We start from the raw sequence: 17,410 nt of genomic DNA, 5'->3' as shown, positions 1-17,410 counted from the left end.
TAAATAACAGCACTGTGTTAGAAAGAAATGCCATCAGAAATGCAACAAATGAGAAAACAAGGGCAAACAGCGGACAGGCAGGTCTCAATTAAGTTGGAACGCCACCAGAGCCATGTGGTTTTCTGGCAGCTGTTCACTCTACATAGGGCTGTATTCCTGAAAAATCTGCAGCCGTATTTTGTTTGCACCCGTTTTTTTTTCTCCCACTGTGAGGACGGCGTAATAAATTTGCAAACAGCCGCACAGCTCTTTCATGGCTGCTAATTTAGGGATCCCTTACAGATGTGTCTGTAAGACCAGTGAGTCCGTTGGGAAAGGAGATTGAAAGCAATTGTAAATATGGCTCATCGCCGGATTCTTCTGCTTTTCACAAGCAGAAGGGACCTCAGTGATCGTCTATGGAGATTCAAGCCTGATACTGCCTATTAAATTCCTCTAGGGGTGAGGAATACCAGTACACTGTCCCCCGCATACACAGCTACACTGACCGCCAAAGTCTGCTGGCCATTTTCGGATTGAAACAAAGTGGAACTGTACTCACCCCATTCCAGTCCACGCCCATACTCACTTCCTCGCCTCCCTCCGAGCTGTTCTCGTACTTGACAGCACTCCCAAGGCTGTCCCGGCTCCTCCGGCGCCCTGGGGTGTCCTCATCCTTCAGGATCTCTACCACCCGTGTCTGGTTGATGGGGTCAATGCCCTGGCACACACACACAGAGAAACACGGCACCCCAGCTCAGTGTCTCGCAGTGGTGTCAAGGAAATGCAGGGATGGGAGAAATCCCAGCGCAGTTCAGTGCAGCTTTGAAACACGTTTATTAATAAAGGACTTCCAGAGGGATATCCTAATTCTCTAAGAGATCAGCTCAAGCACAGGCCACTTCAATGTGATTTATACTCAGACACAGCATGAACAGCCTCCTGTCCAATAACTATAAAATCAGTGTTGGGGAAAAGGACACGTTTAGACACACTACCTATTTAAACACCAGCGCAGAAAGAATGTTTCTGACCCCAGAAATACCATCACTGCACGTCCTGGTGTCACACATTTCCCACAGCCTAAAAAAGACCCCCCACCCCAGAGCCAGACTCCCACGACAGGTGTATTGTCTGCTTTCCTAACATAAAGGAACTAAATCAAACCGAGTCCTACAGTTACTAAAACAACCATACTCACCCAAACCCTCACCCCTTTGCGACTTGTGACAAATATACCCCACCCACATGTCTGAAATACTCAGGTGCCTGACAGATTGCTGCAAGTGAATCCAAGGACTGCAAAACATTCCGACCTCTTCTTTACTATCGTTATCAGTCATGCATGAGTTGTAGAACTGGTGTTGACTATTTTACTACAGCTGTAGGATTCCAAGAGCTGCAGCGCCTGCAAGAGCTCGGAGGGGAAAGCCCCACACTGGATGATGTGGGAAGGTCCTATTTTTCCCTTCCTCCATGTTTGTCAAGGTGTAGCTACACAACAGCTGTGCAGTTCTGGGAGTAAGGAACTTACTGTGGTGCTCTGGATCCATGGAAAGCCAGGGAAAGAGAAAAGCAACATGTGTGACTCTGCTCAGCATAAACAGCACCTATACTGTACACTTGCACCTCTGTTTTAAGGCCTCAGTGAAAGAGTGCATCCATGCACTTAAATGATAACCACACTGTCACCTTTCAGAAAACCCTTTTGTCAGTGTGAAATCACGATTAACGGGAAAAAAAGAACAAAACTAGGAATATTTTGTGTTACACTAACGTGATTTGTTTCTTTTGAGGGCTATTTGTTTAGAATTTCTTTTGCAAAAGCAAAACAGCAGGAGGAGAACTATTTCCTTAAGAACTTGTGAAGTAGAAAACATCCTGTTAAAACAAATAACTCACTTCTGTGTTTGAAAAACAAAACATTAACATTTTGCAAGATTACGGTGGAAATGCTACATAAAGTCCAAACAAAACAAAACTGTCCCAAGAAGATCAGAGGCACGAGTATTAAAAGGCACGCCCATTTAAAAAATCTTATCTTCAAATCTAAATTTTGCTGGATCTAAATTAACCTGCGGTACAAAGTAACGATCAACGTGTAAAATGACTACTGTTGTTGCTTTTTGAAGTTTTACAAAGGAAGTTGACGCTGCCATGTGAATTCTGATAAACGGCAGAAGGTTCAGAGCGTATGGTGTTGTGCAAAAGTTGAGGCACCCCTAGTTAAATGGTCTTTTTCTGCTTGAATTCGCAGAAAGGTGTTCGTACCACGCAGAGGTTGTGTAACTTGGTTTCACTTGGAGACACGGTAAGCCCTGACTGGGCGGCGTGTGCAGGCTGTGTGAGGCAGCACGGGGCCGCAGGAGGCAGGGGCTGTGCTCACCTGTTTGCGGGACCTCATGGCGCACTCCTCCAGCGTCTCTGCGGCCTCCAGCTTGCCCTGCCGGCGATACAGAGCCCCCAGATTCCTCAGGGTCGTGTTCACAGTGGGGCTGCGGGCGAAAAGCACAGTCGCGTCAGCCTCCGCGGGGGCGAAAAGCACGGTCGCGTCAGCCTCCGCGGCACAGCCGCCGTCCAGTACCGGCAGGACCCTGGAGCTGTGACACTCCCGCAGAAATCAAGCAAAGTAACTACCAACACCGCAGAGAACACTACAATAGAGTAAAAAAGTACATTTTAGCTTAATAAGAGGAATATTAAATAAAAACGTGGTACTTCCTTAAGTTCAAAATGGAGATGTCGCACATTACCAATTGACAAAGTACTTATTCTCACACTTCGAGTTTGTAAGTGAATTGAAATTAGGAGGAAAATGGAATGCAAATTATCTTAACTATTGTCTTGCAGTAGAGAGATTTCAGGTTAGAATTTTTGCAACTTCTGTAATGTGGAGATTTCAGGTGCATATTAAAATGCTTCGGATACAAATTGGCATTCAATATTACACAGTTATTCAGTTTGTAGTGTTGTATTTAATTTGCCAACACATTTGTGAATTGCTTTGAAGAGCCAGCTGTAATTGCCTGTGGGTACTGTGAACAGTTGTGGAGAGTCACTTCAACAGAAAACTTTTTCAAGAGCTCTGATCTTTCTGAAGGCCAGGTTACGGTCTACAGGTCCATGCTTACTGGGTAATGTCACACGGGTGCAATCTGCCCATTAGACTCAAACAATAAATTAAACCAGCTGCTTTGCCTCTCACAACCCTTCCCCTCATCCTCTTCATCATAATGAACCTGTTACACAACCTGTAATTTCAGGCATCAAAGCTCAATTCCATCAACTCTTTGTGGTGTTTTGTCTTTCTTTTTAGTTATTCGGCCCATCAGTCCATAGCAAAGAGCTATCACTTAAAACTCCAAGTAATACATAATGCAGAATTGGATAACCTGTAAAGTAATATCAGCTGTCAGTATGAGTTTAACACAAAGAAAAACAAAAAAGGCCCTTCTTTGCATTATCTGGCAGTAGGTGCAAATCTTGAGACCAAAAGAAAACCCAGATCTGCATTTCTTTTTGCATCCTTTCCTTACCTGTTCACTTTGCAGGCTTTGTACCAGCCGCCATACTCTGCATAGGGGGCGCTGTCTCTGTGTCTGCCCTGGGGGAAACAAAACAGGGCCTCTGTCAGACACACTTCCACCTGGCAGGTATGAAGGATGAAACACTCCACCCTTTAGGTAAACACCAAAGCCCGACTACAAGCCCTGTCTCTCGCCATCTTTACAGTAACCACACCCTCCCAAGACCGGAAAAGTGTTTGCTCTGATATAACCTGGCAAAAAAAAGAACCCGCACTCTGTAATATGCAAACGCACATTTTATCGAGGGCAAACTACAGAGTCAGACCTTCATCTTGTGCGGAAGTGTTTATTTTGCTTTACCGTGTAGCTCAAATCCACACTTCGTAAGTAAATGTAACCCAGGTTGTTAAAGTGGACATACCTGACCCAAAAACAAGCACAGCACAGCACTTACCTTGCTCATCTCCTCCCGCTCCTCTGCGTGCATCCAGATGGGCTTGTTTTGAGCTGCAATGAAACAGACAGAACTAGCGTACAGGAAACCGATCACTTGACCTTTGACCTGGAAATAAACAGCCTGCACTTGCTAAGAGGCATTCAAAAATCAAACATGAGGGGTTAATGGACTTTAGGTCTGAGGGTCTGAACCCACTTGCCTAAAAACAGCTTTGTACTGTATATGCCAAGTTTTACAAACCTTAGTTTTGAAATTAAATATTGAGGAACTGACATGATTCCTTTTGCATCGGGATTTAGAAGGCGGTGATGACCACTTGTCCTTGGTAATCTTACTGTGACTGACATTGCAGAGCCTATCTTCTTGCATAAAGGTTCTTTTTTATTTTGTGTTCCGTGGATGTCTTCATGCCAACCAGGTAATGTTCTTTACTCTTTCCCTATTATTAACAATGCCAGAAAGAATAAAAACGGGTGAAGAATTAAAAGTTTACATCCAGGTGTGGCATGTTTCCAAAAGCTGGTTTCCTGCCTAAAGTCATGCTGCTGAACAGATTTTTCTCTTCAGTTTCTTAGTTCTTTGAAAATCTTCATAGTTTTACACGTACTGGTATTTTAAATGTTGACATCTAAAGAAATGATATCAGGTGGGTAGCTGTGTCTGCATGTGTAGGCTGCAAAGGAACAAGTAATAGGTTTGTTCCCTGCTGAAAAGAGAAGAAAGAAAACACAATGTTTCAGCTGTGGAGCCTTCTTCAGGTGTGAAGATTCTTTTCTTTGCCAAGTTACATCACACCCAAAGAAGGCTCCACAGCTGAAACATTGTGTTTTCTTCCTTCTCTTTTCAGCATGGAATAAACATTTACTTGTTCCTTTAAAGAAATGACATATCTTGTAATGCCTGGTGTTTGTGGCTAACACCTTAAATAAGTTCAGGATAGTATTTTAAAATGTTTATTAAAAAATTGCTGAAATAACCAAACACAGGAATAACAACAAAAAAAAGACTCTGCTGTAGACAAAGTTTTCCCCCATTGAACAGATAGTCATTTTACTGCGAGTAGCAACTGATTTCTACCAAAATCTAACTACCTTTGCAGTAAGCTTTCTGACTGGTATACAGCAGAGAGGAGTTCACCATTCACCAGTGTTTTTCCAACACTGCTATTGAAATGAATCTTTTCCTTGCCATCTGTCTTTTTCATTTAAGAATAAAAGATCCTATAAACTGCAGCAAACTATGCATAAATCAGATGTTGTTTGGCATTACACTCCACTGCATGTCATCGATCGAGCCAAAATCAAAACAGTATTTTATAGTCACACTTGTTTGTAATGTGGGATTGCACATGAAACACACAGGGAAGCATGATTTTTTTCAGTCCATCCCCTGAGTGAGTGTGGTTTTAATAGGTGCTTTTACACAATAAAGAAATGAAAAGCGAATACTAGTTCATTTACACTGATCTATCAGTGTTTGTAATAAAAGCTTTGACAATAAACTGTATATTATTTATACTGATCCTGAACCATAAAAGAAAAACTCATTACAGCTGTGCTACAGCCACACAAGGAAACTTACATAAACAATACATAAACATAATTATAAAGCTAATGAAATAAAAAAAAATTCAAACAGAATTCCCCATTTAATAATCAGTACAGTGTGTACTGTGTGTCCGATTGTATTTTTAAGCAATAAAGAAAAATGGTTTCCTTTTTCTACATTGAAAATAGACAACACGAAAGAAATGTTACACCACAAAACAATGATTATGAAATAAATCATGAAAACAGACAAAAGGGGCTTCAATTAGCAATGAAATTCCACTTCATTATGCATAAAGTGTGTGCACATGAGACAATCTGATGATGAGTGTGAGGGATTACAGACAAAAGTGCAAAAGATGTGAAAGTACCCATATAGAGCTCAGCCCACATACAAGTGCTCATTTAAAAATAATTCTGCGTAACGGTTTTATGAGATAAACGGCATTCTATCATAATACTGAAGTAGCCCTCAAAGGACTCCTTCATGGTATTTATGAAGCTTGCATTTCTTCATGCAGTTAACAACATTAAAGAGATCACAGTTGTGCAATATCCTTATTTTTAATGGAAATATTCTAATTTTTCCTCTCCATTTCCAGTGGCAAAGACAATTTCAGTCCATTTCTAAAGCTGCTGCATTGCAATTTAATAGACCCCTAGACAATCTATTTATCTATGCTATAACCCCAGATTTCAGATGATTGTTTTCCCGTATTTCTATAGGCCTCCTCATTTTCAACACTTTACCACAGGCAGTAAGAGGTTGTGAGGCGATAAAAATAAAAAGATAAAGCTTTCCAGTGAGATTTAAAAAAAAAGGTTTCGAAGAAGTTGTAAAAAAGAAAGAACCATTCCAATTCAGAGGGAAGAGAAAACAACTTTTATTGCTCTGGCCTTGCTCTTCTTTAATTCTCCTGGTTTAGCAACTTCGCTGGGTAATTCTTTAACCTCTTCTGTGAGTGGCCAGCATGCAATGTTGTCTTGTGTCACCTTAGCAACGCTTCACTGTTTTAAACTGGTGTGAGTTCCTCTGCTGTGCTGCAAAGCCAATTGCTGGTTCAAGACAAGAATTCATCTTATTCGTTGATGTGAAAAAGTTCTAAAAATATGAAAGTCACATCTAGAAACAACCCCGAGACCTAAACTGAACTCCCACCTTTCCCTCCAGTAACAGTAACTGCTCAGTAACAGTGCATACTGTGAGCTTTTGCTTTATTATGTAGACAGGAAATCTAGACATTCAAAACAGGCTCTTCCTTTTCTGCAGCACTGGAAACTAGATCACATTGACAGGCTTTCCATACAGAAAAGCTTGATATGTTTCTAACCAGTGCTTTGGAGTATAACGTTTTAGGTAGAAATCTCAGAAAAGCATCTTTATTAGAACTTTCTGCCAATTGATTATCTATAGAAAAGGACCATCCAATTCTGGTGTATAAGCAGGTGTTCTAGACATTGTGCAGATATGCAGACACACCTACTCTCCAGGACCAGGACTGGTTAAGGTGAGCAGGAGCCAACCGGACAGGCAGAGGGCACAGGGTGAAACTACACCCTTGACAGGTCCCAGGCCATCTCAGGTGCACACATTCATTCATACACACTCAACGGTCAGATCAGATCTGCCTGTTAACCTGGACTGCAAGGCCAGAATTAAGCATAGGTCCTGGACCACAGTCCTGCCCGAGAATTGAACCTTTTTGTTTTAAAATTACTGCACAAGAACAATAAGAAAATGTTCACAAAACTGTACGTTTGTACTCACCATCCACTGAGCCAAACTCTTTCTCATGAGCGCGGGTGAGAATCTCCTTGTACAGAATCTCTGCTTCCTTATACTTCCCTTGTTTCAGGTAACAGGAAGCCTAGCAAACGAAAAAGCAATCAATCCTGTAATTTTGTACACAAGTTAAATCACGTTCCGTAGCAGAAAAGAGGCTGGATATGAAATTCAAATTTGGCACAATGGCACTAGGTGTTTTTCTCATAAAATAGAGTGATAGGGTGGAGCAAGTTCTCTTTCAACACTCCAATGGATGAGAGATTGTTTTGGATAAAAAAAACTGACATTCACAAATTTAGTTGAATTCAGAAGTGGATGGTAAGCCAAGACAAGATGTTTTTTTTGTCAGAACCACATTTCCCAGAAGGCTGTGGGAAATGACCAGTTGTCCTGAGTCACCTGAAACCAATCAGAAGAAGCCAACCGATCAGGTGACAGTTAAATGCCAGGAAGTAGAGGCTTCCATGGAGGGAAGAAAACATTTGTCCTTCTAATGGATGGATCGCAGAATCCCTGGAGACGGGACTGTGCAACTTTTGAATTTTGTGTTTTTGACAGTAAGAAAAGGATGCTGTATTTGAGCCTGTGAAACACAGTAGCTGCCTGGCTATTTCTGCTTGGGAGACATGGAGAAGTGTAATGTAGGTTAAGCACAAAGAGGAACTTAGGGTTTTGTGCCACAACAGGTTAACACTGGACAACCGGGGTGTCATACAAGTCGCTATCGATTTCTTTTTTAGCAAAGCTTCTACTGGTATAAAAAACAAACACACAAATAATATCCATCAGATACATGCCCCTCAACAAAGCATGTGTAAGTAAATCCAGTCTTCCATAAAATTCCTGTGATACTGCAGAACAAAGATCCCAGCTATTCTTACACAGATTCCAGCTTGAATCTGCAGTGATATGCAGAGTGTAGGCTAGGACCACATCCACAACAGTGTACAGCAATGCCCAGCACTGCATACATCTGCCCATCACCAGATCTGACAGCGGCTGCACAGAGGTGCTGCGCAGCGAGCGGATTTATCGCGTAGCAGTTTAAATAATGATGCAAAGTGGGGAAGAGGTGTTGATTACACGGCTGTTTATTCTAGTCGCGAGAAATGTGGAAGAGATCCTGTGCTGCACCAAGAAAGATCTCGGCACCACCCGACACCAATGCGACTGTGTGCACACGCACACGCACAGGCTCCCCAGGCTCACCAGGTTGTTCTTCGTCTTGGCAACATTGGGGTCGTCGGGACCCAGCCTGCGCTCGTAGATCTCCAGGGCGCGGCAGTAGTAATACTCCACCTCCTCGTACTTCCCCTGGTTCTGACACAGCAGCGCCAGGTTATTCAGCTGCTTGGCCACGTCGGGGTGATCCTTCCCAAGCACCTGAGGAGACCACACACAGCTTTCATGTATCACGTCAGAGGGGAGCCACCCCCCCAGTTCTGTATTCCCCTCTCCCCCCGAACACGGAACTACTAAAAGGGAAGAAACGTTTGTTTCGTACGTTTCTTTTAATTGGCTATCTAGACAAATATACGCTTGGCGTCATGTTCAGCTACCTGGCATTTCCTGACAGTGTAGTTACAGTTCTTTATTCTAAATGATTTCTGAGACCTGCAAAAGAAAAGTTTTAAGTGACTTGTGTTGCTTCGTCTGTCACTTCACAAAGATGGGTATTTTGCCATCACCTTAAACTGGCCACTTCCAATCAATTCACTTTTCTACATAAAATCTTGACGTGATGTCATAGTGTCACCTTAACATACGTTCAGAATCATCTGGTTTATATTTGTTTTTTCCATTTTTAGAAATTTCCACAAGGACCGGCAATTTTAAGGGCATCATTTTACTGCAGCTTTCCGCTCTGGGTTAATACATGTTAAGAGTTGTGTCTAGAATGCAAATGAGAAAATCCAAGGACTGCGTTTTCCGAAAAAGTAGCGCACAGAAAACTGCATTACTGCACTATTTGGTAGATGTGGCTCTCTGACTTTTTAAGAGTAGCTGTGGGCAAGACGGTGTTTTCCCCAGGATGGAGATGCAGACACACCTTTTCTCTGATCTCAAGTGCCCTCTTGCACAGCGGCTCAGCCTCCTTGTACTTTCCCCTCTTCCCGTAGAGCACAGCCAGGTTGTTAAGTGTGGCAGCAACCTAAAATAAAAATCACACGGGCACATAAATATACACGCCAAGCAGCTGGCTTAATTAGACCGATTCAGTCTCAGAGGTTTCCAGAGCTGCGAGGTCATGAACCTGCTGTGCAGAGACTCTGCTTTGCAGTTCATTAATTGCCTCTGACAATATCCCCCGGATGTCTAAATGGCTCCCTCCTTCACATTTAGCACACACACTTGCAATGCTGTTTCTGTCACAGATTGTATTTTCAGCAGACATTCCACCTCCCCCAAACCAAGGTCACGTTTTTAAACATGCACAAAGACAGAAATTTTACTTCAATACGATCTGCACTAGTGCAGAGTGTGCACACTTGAGAACATAATGAATTCTCTGAATGTCTTCTGTGCTTCATGTGAAAAATGTTTTTATCTCTGTTAGGTCAAGAGAATGAATACAGGAGGTATCAATCCATGATCAAACAGCCTTGACTCCAAAAGAAGCCCTAGGGTGTTCTAGTGAAAAGAACACAAAGTTATTTCAATTTACATATCCACGTTTTGAAACTGCACTGAGATAAACAAAAACCTCACGGCATTTTGTCCAGTTCTTAACTATCACCAATCCACAATGCTACTGAACTGTCAAGATGAACTCATTCTCCTCTGCGGCCTTTTTCTCGACGGTACTTACTGCAGGATGATCCTTTCCAAGCGTCTTCTCGCGGATGGACAAAGCGTCATTGAGCAGATGTGCGGCCTCCTTGTACTTGTTCTGATCCCTAAAAAGGAAGAAATCAAAGCTTGCGGTTTAGAAGCGCGCTTTTCTCGTAGATGGGCACACGCACGACAGAGCGGCAGGGGCATTGTGTTGGGTCACGTGAGAGCTAGGACAGGGAAAAGGGACAGTGGAAGGCGAGCAGAGTACAGGGTGGCCCCACCTGTAAACCAGAGCCAGGATGTTGAGCATGGTGGCCACATCTGGGTGGTCGTGGCCAGAGGTCTTCTCCAGGTCTTCTAGCGCTTGCTTGCACAGCGGCACAGCCACCTCGTAGCGGCCCTGGGAGGCGTACTGGATGACCAGGTTGTGCAGGGTGCGCAGACGGGCGGGGATCTCGTAGCCTCCCTGCTGGGCCGCCGCCACTGCTGCACTGTTGTGCTGGTGCTGCACTGTGGAGGGGGAGGAGAGGGATGGCAGCCGGTCAGCCCAAAAGGTGGCGACAGTAGAGCCACGCGGCCATGTCTGGCCACACCTCCTACCTCCTAACCTGGAGGCCCACATGCGTCTGACACTGAACTGTGACAGAAATTGAATTTTTCTCCCTTACTTCCTTGGCCAGACTCCTCTTCATCATTGGGAAAGAGGTCATCCAGAGTGTCCTTGGGAGGCTCCCCATCTTTCTCCTCCTGGGAAAAGATTCGAGGTATAAGAGATGCAACCAAGATTATCCACTCCCGGCCATTTTTCATAACTTGGACCAGGCAAACTGAAGCTCATTTCTACACAAAAGGAGATGACAGTCCATGTTCATTGAGGTCTATCGATACTTTTGTTATTCTTAAGGCCCCGCATCTGAAGTCATCCAGAGATGAACAACTTTCCCCACTGGGATCTCAGGGGATTATGGAGAGCTGTACACTTACCTTTTAAGGCTGCGGCTTTTAGGATTTTTTTTAGAATTCCTGCAGCTTAACTAAAAGACTTTTTTTGCAGTGGAGTTAAGAAAGGAAATTAAATGAAAAATCAAACTCTTGCTGAACAAGCAGTCTTAAAATGAAGATTTTTTTTCCAGGTGGATTTACATTAGCTCTGCTGGAAAGTTGAGGCACAAACAAGGAACTGCTGAGATCAGCCTAAGTGATTTTGCTTAACACTAAATGTTCATTGAGACCATCAGACATCACTGTGGATATTACATGAAGGACTGCTGGTTTCCTTGCCAGTAAGCACGTAGTAGCATCCTCATGTAAGGAAGCAAATCGGAGAAGAAGAGTCTTTTTTCCAGAGACAAATGGAGCAGATAATAATCTACAGCAGGGATGATCCATTCTAATTCTTGAGGGGCTCTGAGGTTTGATCTAATTATTGATCTAATTATTTGGCAAATAAGTCAGAATGGCCAGATTGATCTTCAATCAGTTGTAAATTGAAAAATAAACCTGCATAGTAAGCAAAGTATGGAGTTTTTAATATCAGACAAACTGGAAGTTATAAGCCTGCCTAGGAAAACCATCACCTTTCCCGGAGAGTTTCCTTAAAACCAGACATCTTTGGTTCCACCCGAACAAAAAAAAACCCAGAACAAATAGAAAGGTCCGATTTCTTTCATCCGCTTAGCGCACCCAAGACGACACCCTTGTCGCAGAGTGCTGGGAAGCGAAAGCAGGAGGGCTCACCGATGGGGAGACGTCCTCGTCGTACTTCTTCAGCTGGTTCATGAACTCCAGGTGCTTCTTCTCCTCCTCCAGCTGGGCCACGCTCTGCTCGCTCTTCTGCAGCTTCTGCTGGGTGTTGGCCAGCTCGTCCCGCAGCCACTGGTTCTCCTGGCACAGCCGGCGCACCTGGGCCCGCAGCTTCTGCTTCTCCGACTCCACCGCGTTCAGGTGGCTGGAGAGGGCCATCATCACCTGCAGGCGGCAGCGGACACGGCCGGGGGTCAGCAACTGAGACAGCCCAGACTGGACGGGGGCAGCAGGCCCGTGAGGCAGGAAGACTCACTCAGCCCTCCTCCACGGGAGCAAACACTCTGCTTTATTTTAATGGCTCACAAACACCTAAATCAAGAAAGGCACGGCGTGGGTTTTTTTTTCCTGCATAAGAAGGTTTCCCACTTTGCAGTTTTATCCTGTTTTATGAAGAAGGTAATAATAATGAGTTTTTAGAAATGCATTTTTCACATTAGGAAAAACATCAGTTCTTTCTTTTTCCTTCACATTTAACAGAAGTGGAAGCTCCTTAATGTTGAATCATAATATTCCTACTCATTGTATGCAAAATAGACCAATACCAAATCCAGGACAGAAGGCAAGAATATAAATGAAGAACACAAGCATTAATGAGAGACACACTCATGTCTCGAAGCATGAAACAACCACAGAGCTGTTCTGAAGTATAATGAACACACTCAGCCACACAGTTTCCCCTTGTCAGCACAGAATGGTCTTCTGACCCGAGGAGCTGTGTCTCACTCTACCTGTGCCTCTCCCAGCCCCAGCTCGATCATCTCCACAGACTTGCGCAGGAGGTTGGACTTTTCGTGGACCAGGTTGGCTTCCTCATCCTTCTTGAGGCACTTGATGGTCTCCAGCAGGCTGTGCAGGATGGAGTTGTGTTCATTCTTCAGGGCCTCCAGCCCCTGGATCACCAGCTTGGTGTTAGAGATTATCTCCTCCTGCGTCAGTTTTTCAAGCTTTTCTTCTCTGGGGTAAACCATTGTGGACATCTTCTGCTATTGAGAACCTGTGTGGGGTGGACAAAAATACAGAAAGGACTGTTAGAAAAAACACAAGTGTGACACAAACTATTTTTAGAACATTGAGCACTGTTGTTCAGCTCTTTAAAACCACCCTGGATTGGAACTATTCAACTTTCAAGATACTATTGCATATTTCCAGCACTTTGTTAATACAGTACGTGTAGTGTTATTTATGATTTTAAGCAATAGCATCACATGCATGTATTATTTAATGCATCTACTACTTTATATACAGTGCTCTTGGTGAGTATTGTATACTCAAGCAATTTGGATTTGAGGAGCAAAGATGAATATGAGGCAAAAGTACAGAATGTCACATTTTTTTATGGGTAATTTCTGTGCTTATATATTTTGCCATTTTAGAAAAATAGCACTTTTTGTGTTCAATCCCCATAAGTATAGGGATAAGTGGCTACTCATTGTTCAGATGTTTCCTGTTGCATTGATTGGGCACAGAAAAAAGAGCCGTGAGTGTGTAGTGTTGGATTTAGTCTTTACTCTTGCCTTTAGTGACTGATTTTGGAGTCGGTAGGCCTAAACCAACATGAAGACTACAAATCTGTTTGTGAAAGAAAAACATGCCATTTGCATGCTGAAAGAAAATAATTCAATCAGGTCTATAGCACAGAAACTGGGCATAGCAAAATCAACAGTTTGGAATAGCGTGGAAAAAAAAGAAAGCCCTGGTGTACTTAGCAATCAGCAACAAGCAGGTCGGCCAAGGAAAACAACTGCGGTCAACGACAGAACAATCACCAGAGCTATGAAAAAAAACCTCTAAAACAACTGTCACTGAAATCACCAACAAAATACGCAATGCAGGGCTGAAGGTATCCCAATCTACTGTTCGCAGAGCACTTTGACATCAGATGAACACCGCACGATGAAAACCTCTCATCAGCACCAAAAATAGAAATTAAAAGTCGCTATAAAGTGCAGAGCTCGGCAGCAAAGTGTCATAGACGGATGAGACAAAGCCAAACCTCTTCCAAAGTGACAGGAAGATGAAAGTTGGAGCTAATGGAAAGGAGCTAACTGCAGACGATCCAAAACACAGCACTTCATCTGGGGAACATGGTGGAGGTAGTGTCATGGCTTGGCTCACTCATCTTTATTTATGACGTAACTAATGATTGTAGCAGCAAAATGGCTTCAGAGGCGCACAGAAAGATCTCGTCTGCCTGCGTGCAAGAAAATGTCTCCAGACTCACTGGCTGGCATTTCCTCATGCAGCAGAACAATGACCCAAAACATAACCATGGAGTTCATTAGGGGGAAAACAGTGGGAAATGATAGGCTGGCCGAGTCAGTCTCAAGATGTAGATCCAGTCGAGAGTGCCTATCACTTGCTGAAAAGGAGACTGAAGCCAGAAGCCCTCCATCTGAAAATGGCTGTAGCAAAGGCTTGGCGAAGCATCTCAAAAGAACAAACCAAGAGTCTGGTGATGTCAACAGGTCGCAGGCTTCATGCTCATATTGCCTGCAAAGGCTTTGCAGCCAAATATGTTTTATACCACTTCAATTGACTTTAAGCTAATATGTCCCAATACTTCTGCTCATGTAAGATGTGGGGGATAGAACACAAAGCGTTATTATCCTAAAATGCTAAGCGTATATGTGCAGGAATACCCAGAAAAAATGATAACATTCCATACTTTTGCCTCATATTCACCAATTTCACCTCAAATCCAAATACATAACAGGTCCAGGATACTTTGCAAATTTGAAGACAACAGGTGTATAACAGATAAATGAACAAGATAAGCTGAAAGTGTATTCTGGGATAGCCTTCTAAATGGTAAAAGCAAAGAAAAAAGCACTGAGACTACTCTATGAACCCAGACACCTAAAGCACACAGGATCCTTTATGGCTGTTTAATGACAGATCAAAGCAGTTCATTCTGTAAAGCTGAAAAAGAAATACTGCTTTCCTCATGACACTATAGTGCAGTATTTCAGAGATTGCTCAGTCAATTTATACTTATAAAAATTAATTATTAGGTAGAAAAAGACAAAAGGCATTTTTTCCTCAAGGCTAACAAGATCTGTCTTGTGCACTGTCCCCCCCTTATAATTGTAGAAGTAGTGTATCATGAAATTGTGTGTTGTTGATATGACAGGCATTTTACAGACTTTTTCTGTATCTGTTTTTGTAACAACCCCTACATTTCTCATCTTGGATTTAACAAAGGAAGTCCATATAAGTTATTACTTACACTCTCCTTAGATGTAGAGAGGAAAACCAGAATTATAGGAATGAGGTAACCTCAGTTAAAGGTATAGGTACACCAGAGTGCACACAAGAAAACCCAGTGTAAAAGGTCTTACAGTATAGCAGTGCCTTGAAATGGGTCAGAATGCACATAAATGTCATCCCTAAAATAAACACTACAGGGCAGTGAATGATTATTTCATTGTTCCCGTAGTCTCAGTAAGTATTGCATATAAGGAACTATCCAAAACTTCACTGTGTCCATAATTTGTGGCGAGACAAGCATCAACGAGATTACTATGTGCCAGGTAACACAGAGCCCGTCTTTTGAACCACTCAGCCATTATTAATAAGTAAATGGAGAAGAATAAATACCAATTGGCATATATCAGTTGTCAATTTAAGATATAAAACATGATTCATATCAATTACCCATAGGAAGACTATTTACAAACGCACTATATAGCTTAATAAATGCAATCTCCAAATAAGAACTGATCTGTTTCAAGCCTTAAACAAGGTAAATCATCCCAGTCTTATGAAGTCAAAAACAGCTAGCGTAGTGAAAAACAACACTCAGCATGAAGGTGCATAGCCGATGTCCACAGAACTGCTTTTCTAGTTATAATACATGACTAAATAGGAGAACTTTGATTTACAGCACAGCTTGGAAGGGTGCTGGGATTCAACATGATGGAGCCCCAGCTCTGGTGTTTATTTTGAAACATTATGAAACAGAAAATTACATATTCAACACTGGTATTTATTCTCCATTTCAGGAACAGCTATTTTAGAACTCCCACCGTGGAGCACAGAAGCAGGGTCTGACTGTCACTGCGAACAAACGTAACTTGTTAAAATGAGCCATTTCCCCTTCCTTGTATTCCTGGGAGACTGTACATATCCAGGATAGGAATGCAACCCAGCAGGATTTCCTATGCTGTGAATATGTGCAGGTTAGATTTGTAGAGGAAAGCATCTAAAAACATTAAAAAAAAAGTTGGCTATTTTATCCAGAGGTGTAGGAGACAGAATTATCGCAATTATGTCACATACAATGTGTCACACAATACATGCAGCCTTTGGACCTTAAACATTAAATCTGTTATTCATTCTTTTGTTTGTCAACCTTATCCTATCTTTTCCTGGTCCTTGATAGAGCCGTCACCTGGGAACGGATAGGAGTACAATACAGTAGCACTGCTTGAAAAAGGACAACTAAGGAAACTAGCTTTTGACTTTAAGAAATTTGAGTATATTGTAACCAAGTGTACCAGGTGGACCAAATGGTCTCTCTCATTTGTAACCTTCCCTCCTTTCTTGTGTCAACTGAGACCCCAGCTGCAAAAACACACCAAGCATGGCTTTTATGTATACAGACTTATAAGAAAGAAGAAAGTTTGTGTTTTTTTATAACTTATGAAATTTAAACCTAATTTAATAAGGAAAAAAAATCATACAGGGGCACCAATCCTTCAAACCCATTACTAGTTACTCGGTAATAGTGGATATTATGACCATGTGACAGAACAATTAAGTGCTCCTATAAAAATGTTTTTAAAGGGGTTTTTCCTCATTCTCAGTGCAGTGAATTACTGCTAATAGGGGTGTTGCAGGCTACAAGATGCAAGCTCCATCCTGCTGAGCCTGCTGAGTGTCTTCAGGAAACGTGTGCTATTCTTTGATCAATCTTGAGAAGGTCTCTTTAGACTGGGGCAGCAGTGGGGAGTAGCAATAAAGGCTCATGGGAGACTGTGGGTTGAAATCCCAGGCAGTGCTGTACCCCTGAGCAAGTTTTCCCACTCAGAATACTACAGTACAGCCCTGCAGTATAAATTAATCCATTAAGAAACTCCAGTTCCTCAAGACACAACCTCTTCCCTAAGCAACAGCCCCCATTCAACAACTAATGGCTCGGGACATGGAAATACCTCTTTGCACTGAATATCCTATGAAACATGAAACAGATTATGAAACACAGGACTTTAATTGCATGAAGAGGTGAAATGTCAAATTAAAAAAAACTGCTTGACAACAATGTTGCCGAGATTATAATGGCTATTCCCCTGTAAAACAACCAGTCTTAATGCACAAATTAGTACATTAATTTAAGTAAGGGGGTTACACTGATATTTAGAAAAGTAATCTTTAGTAATTTACAGATTTTTTCCTCAATAATGCACAAACAAACCTATAGGTCAAGCATTCGATAGGAGAAACAACACGTTTTGTCGGTGTCAGTGGGACTACATGCTAGACTTCTCTGAGAAAATCCTTAATATTCTGCACGTTGGCACACCTTTAGAAATAG

At 42.4% G+C, this 17,410-nt stretch overlaps 1 protein-coding gene across 7 annotated transcripts in view; it reads right to left on the bottom strand.

Moving 5' to 3' along the window:
* The window catches only part of LOC102690498 (kinesin light chain 1), a 52,357-nt gene that overhangs the window by 21,123 nt on the left and 13,824 nt on the right, over window positions 1–17,410 (bottom strand). For 5 of the 7 annotated variants that reach the window (XM_006638706.3, XM_069179813.1, XM_069179810.1 and 2 more), the window contains exons 2-13: window positions 12,606–12,871; window positions 11,809–12,039; window positions 10,740–10,818; window positions 10,353–10,581; window positions 10,106–10,193; window positions 9,347–9,448; window positions 8,506–8,679; window positions 7,279–7,378; window positions 3,961–4,013; window positions 3,516–3,583; window positions 2,366–2,474; window positions 542–700 (exon numbers count right to left, since the gene is read on the bottom strand). In XM_006638706.3, coding sequence (XP_006638769.1) covers window positions 542–700; window positions 2,366–2,474; window positions 3,516–3,583; window positions 3,961–4,013; window positions 7,279–7,378; window positions 8,506–8,679; window positions 9,347–9,448; window positions 10,106–10,193; window positions 10,353–10,581; window positions 10,740–10,818; window positions 11,809–12,039; window positions 12,606–12,854 — 1,641 coding nt within the window. In that variant the 5' untranslated portion in view covers window positions 12,855–12,871. The remainder of the gene's footprint in view (window positions 1–541; window positions 701–2,365; window positions 2,475–3,515; window positions 3,584–3,960; window positions 4,014–7,278; window positions 7,379–8,505; window positions 8,680–9,346; window positions 9,449–10,105; window positions 10,194–10,352; window positions 10,582–10,739; window positions 10,819–11,808; window positions 12,040–12,605; window positions 12,872–17,410) is intronic. The other 2 variants (XM_015362877.2, XM_069179814.1) reach the window with 1 other exon arrangement.

Source organism: Lepisosteus oculatus, chromosome 17 (assembly GCF_040954835.1).
Source record: "Lepisosteus oculatus isolate fLepOcu1 chromosome 17, fLepOcu1.hap2, whole genome shotgun sequence".
NCBI lineage: Eukaryota > Metazoa > Chordata > Actinopteri > Semionotiformes > Lepisosteidae > Lepisosteus > Lepisosteus oculatus.
The sequence above is the reverse complement of the archived record's forward strand: the minus strand, read 5'-3'. Positions and strand labels throughout refer to the sequence as shown.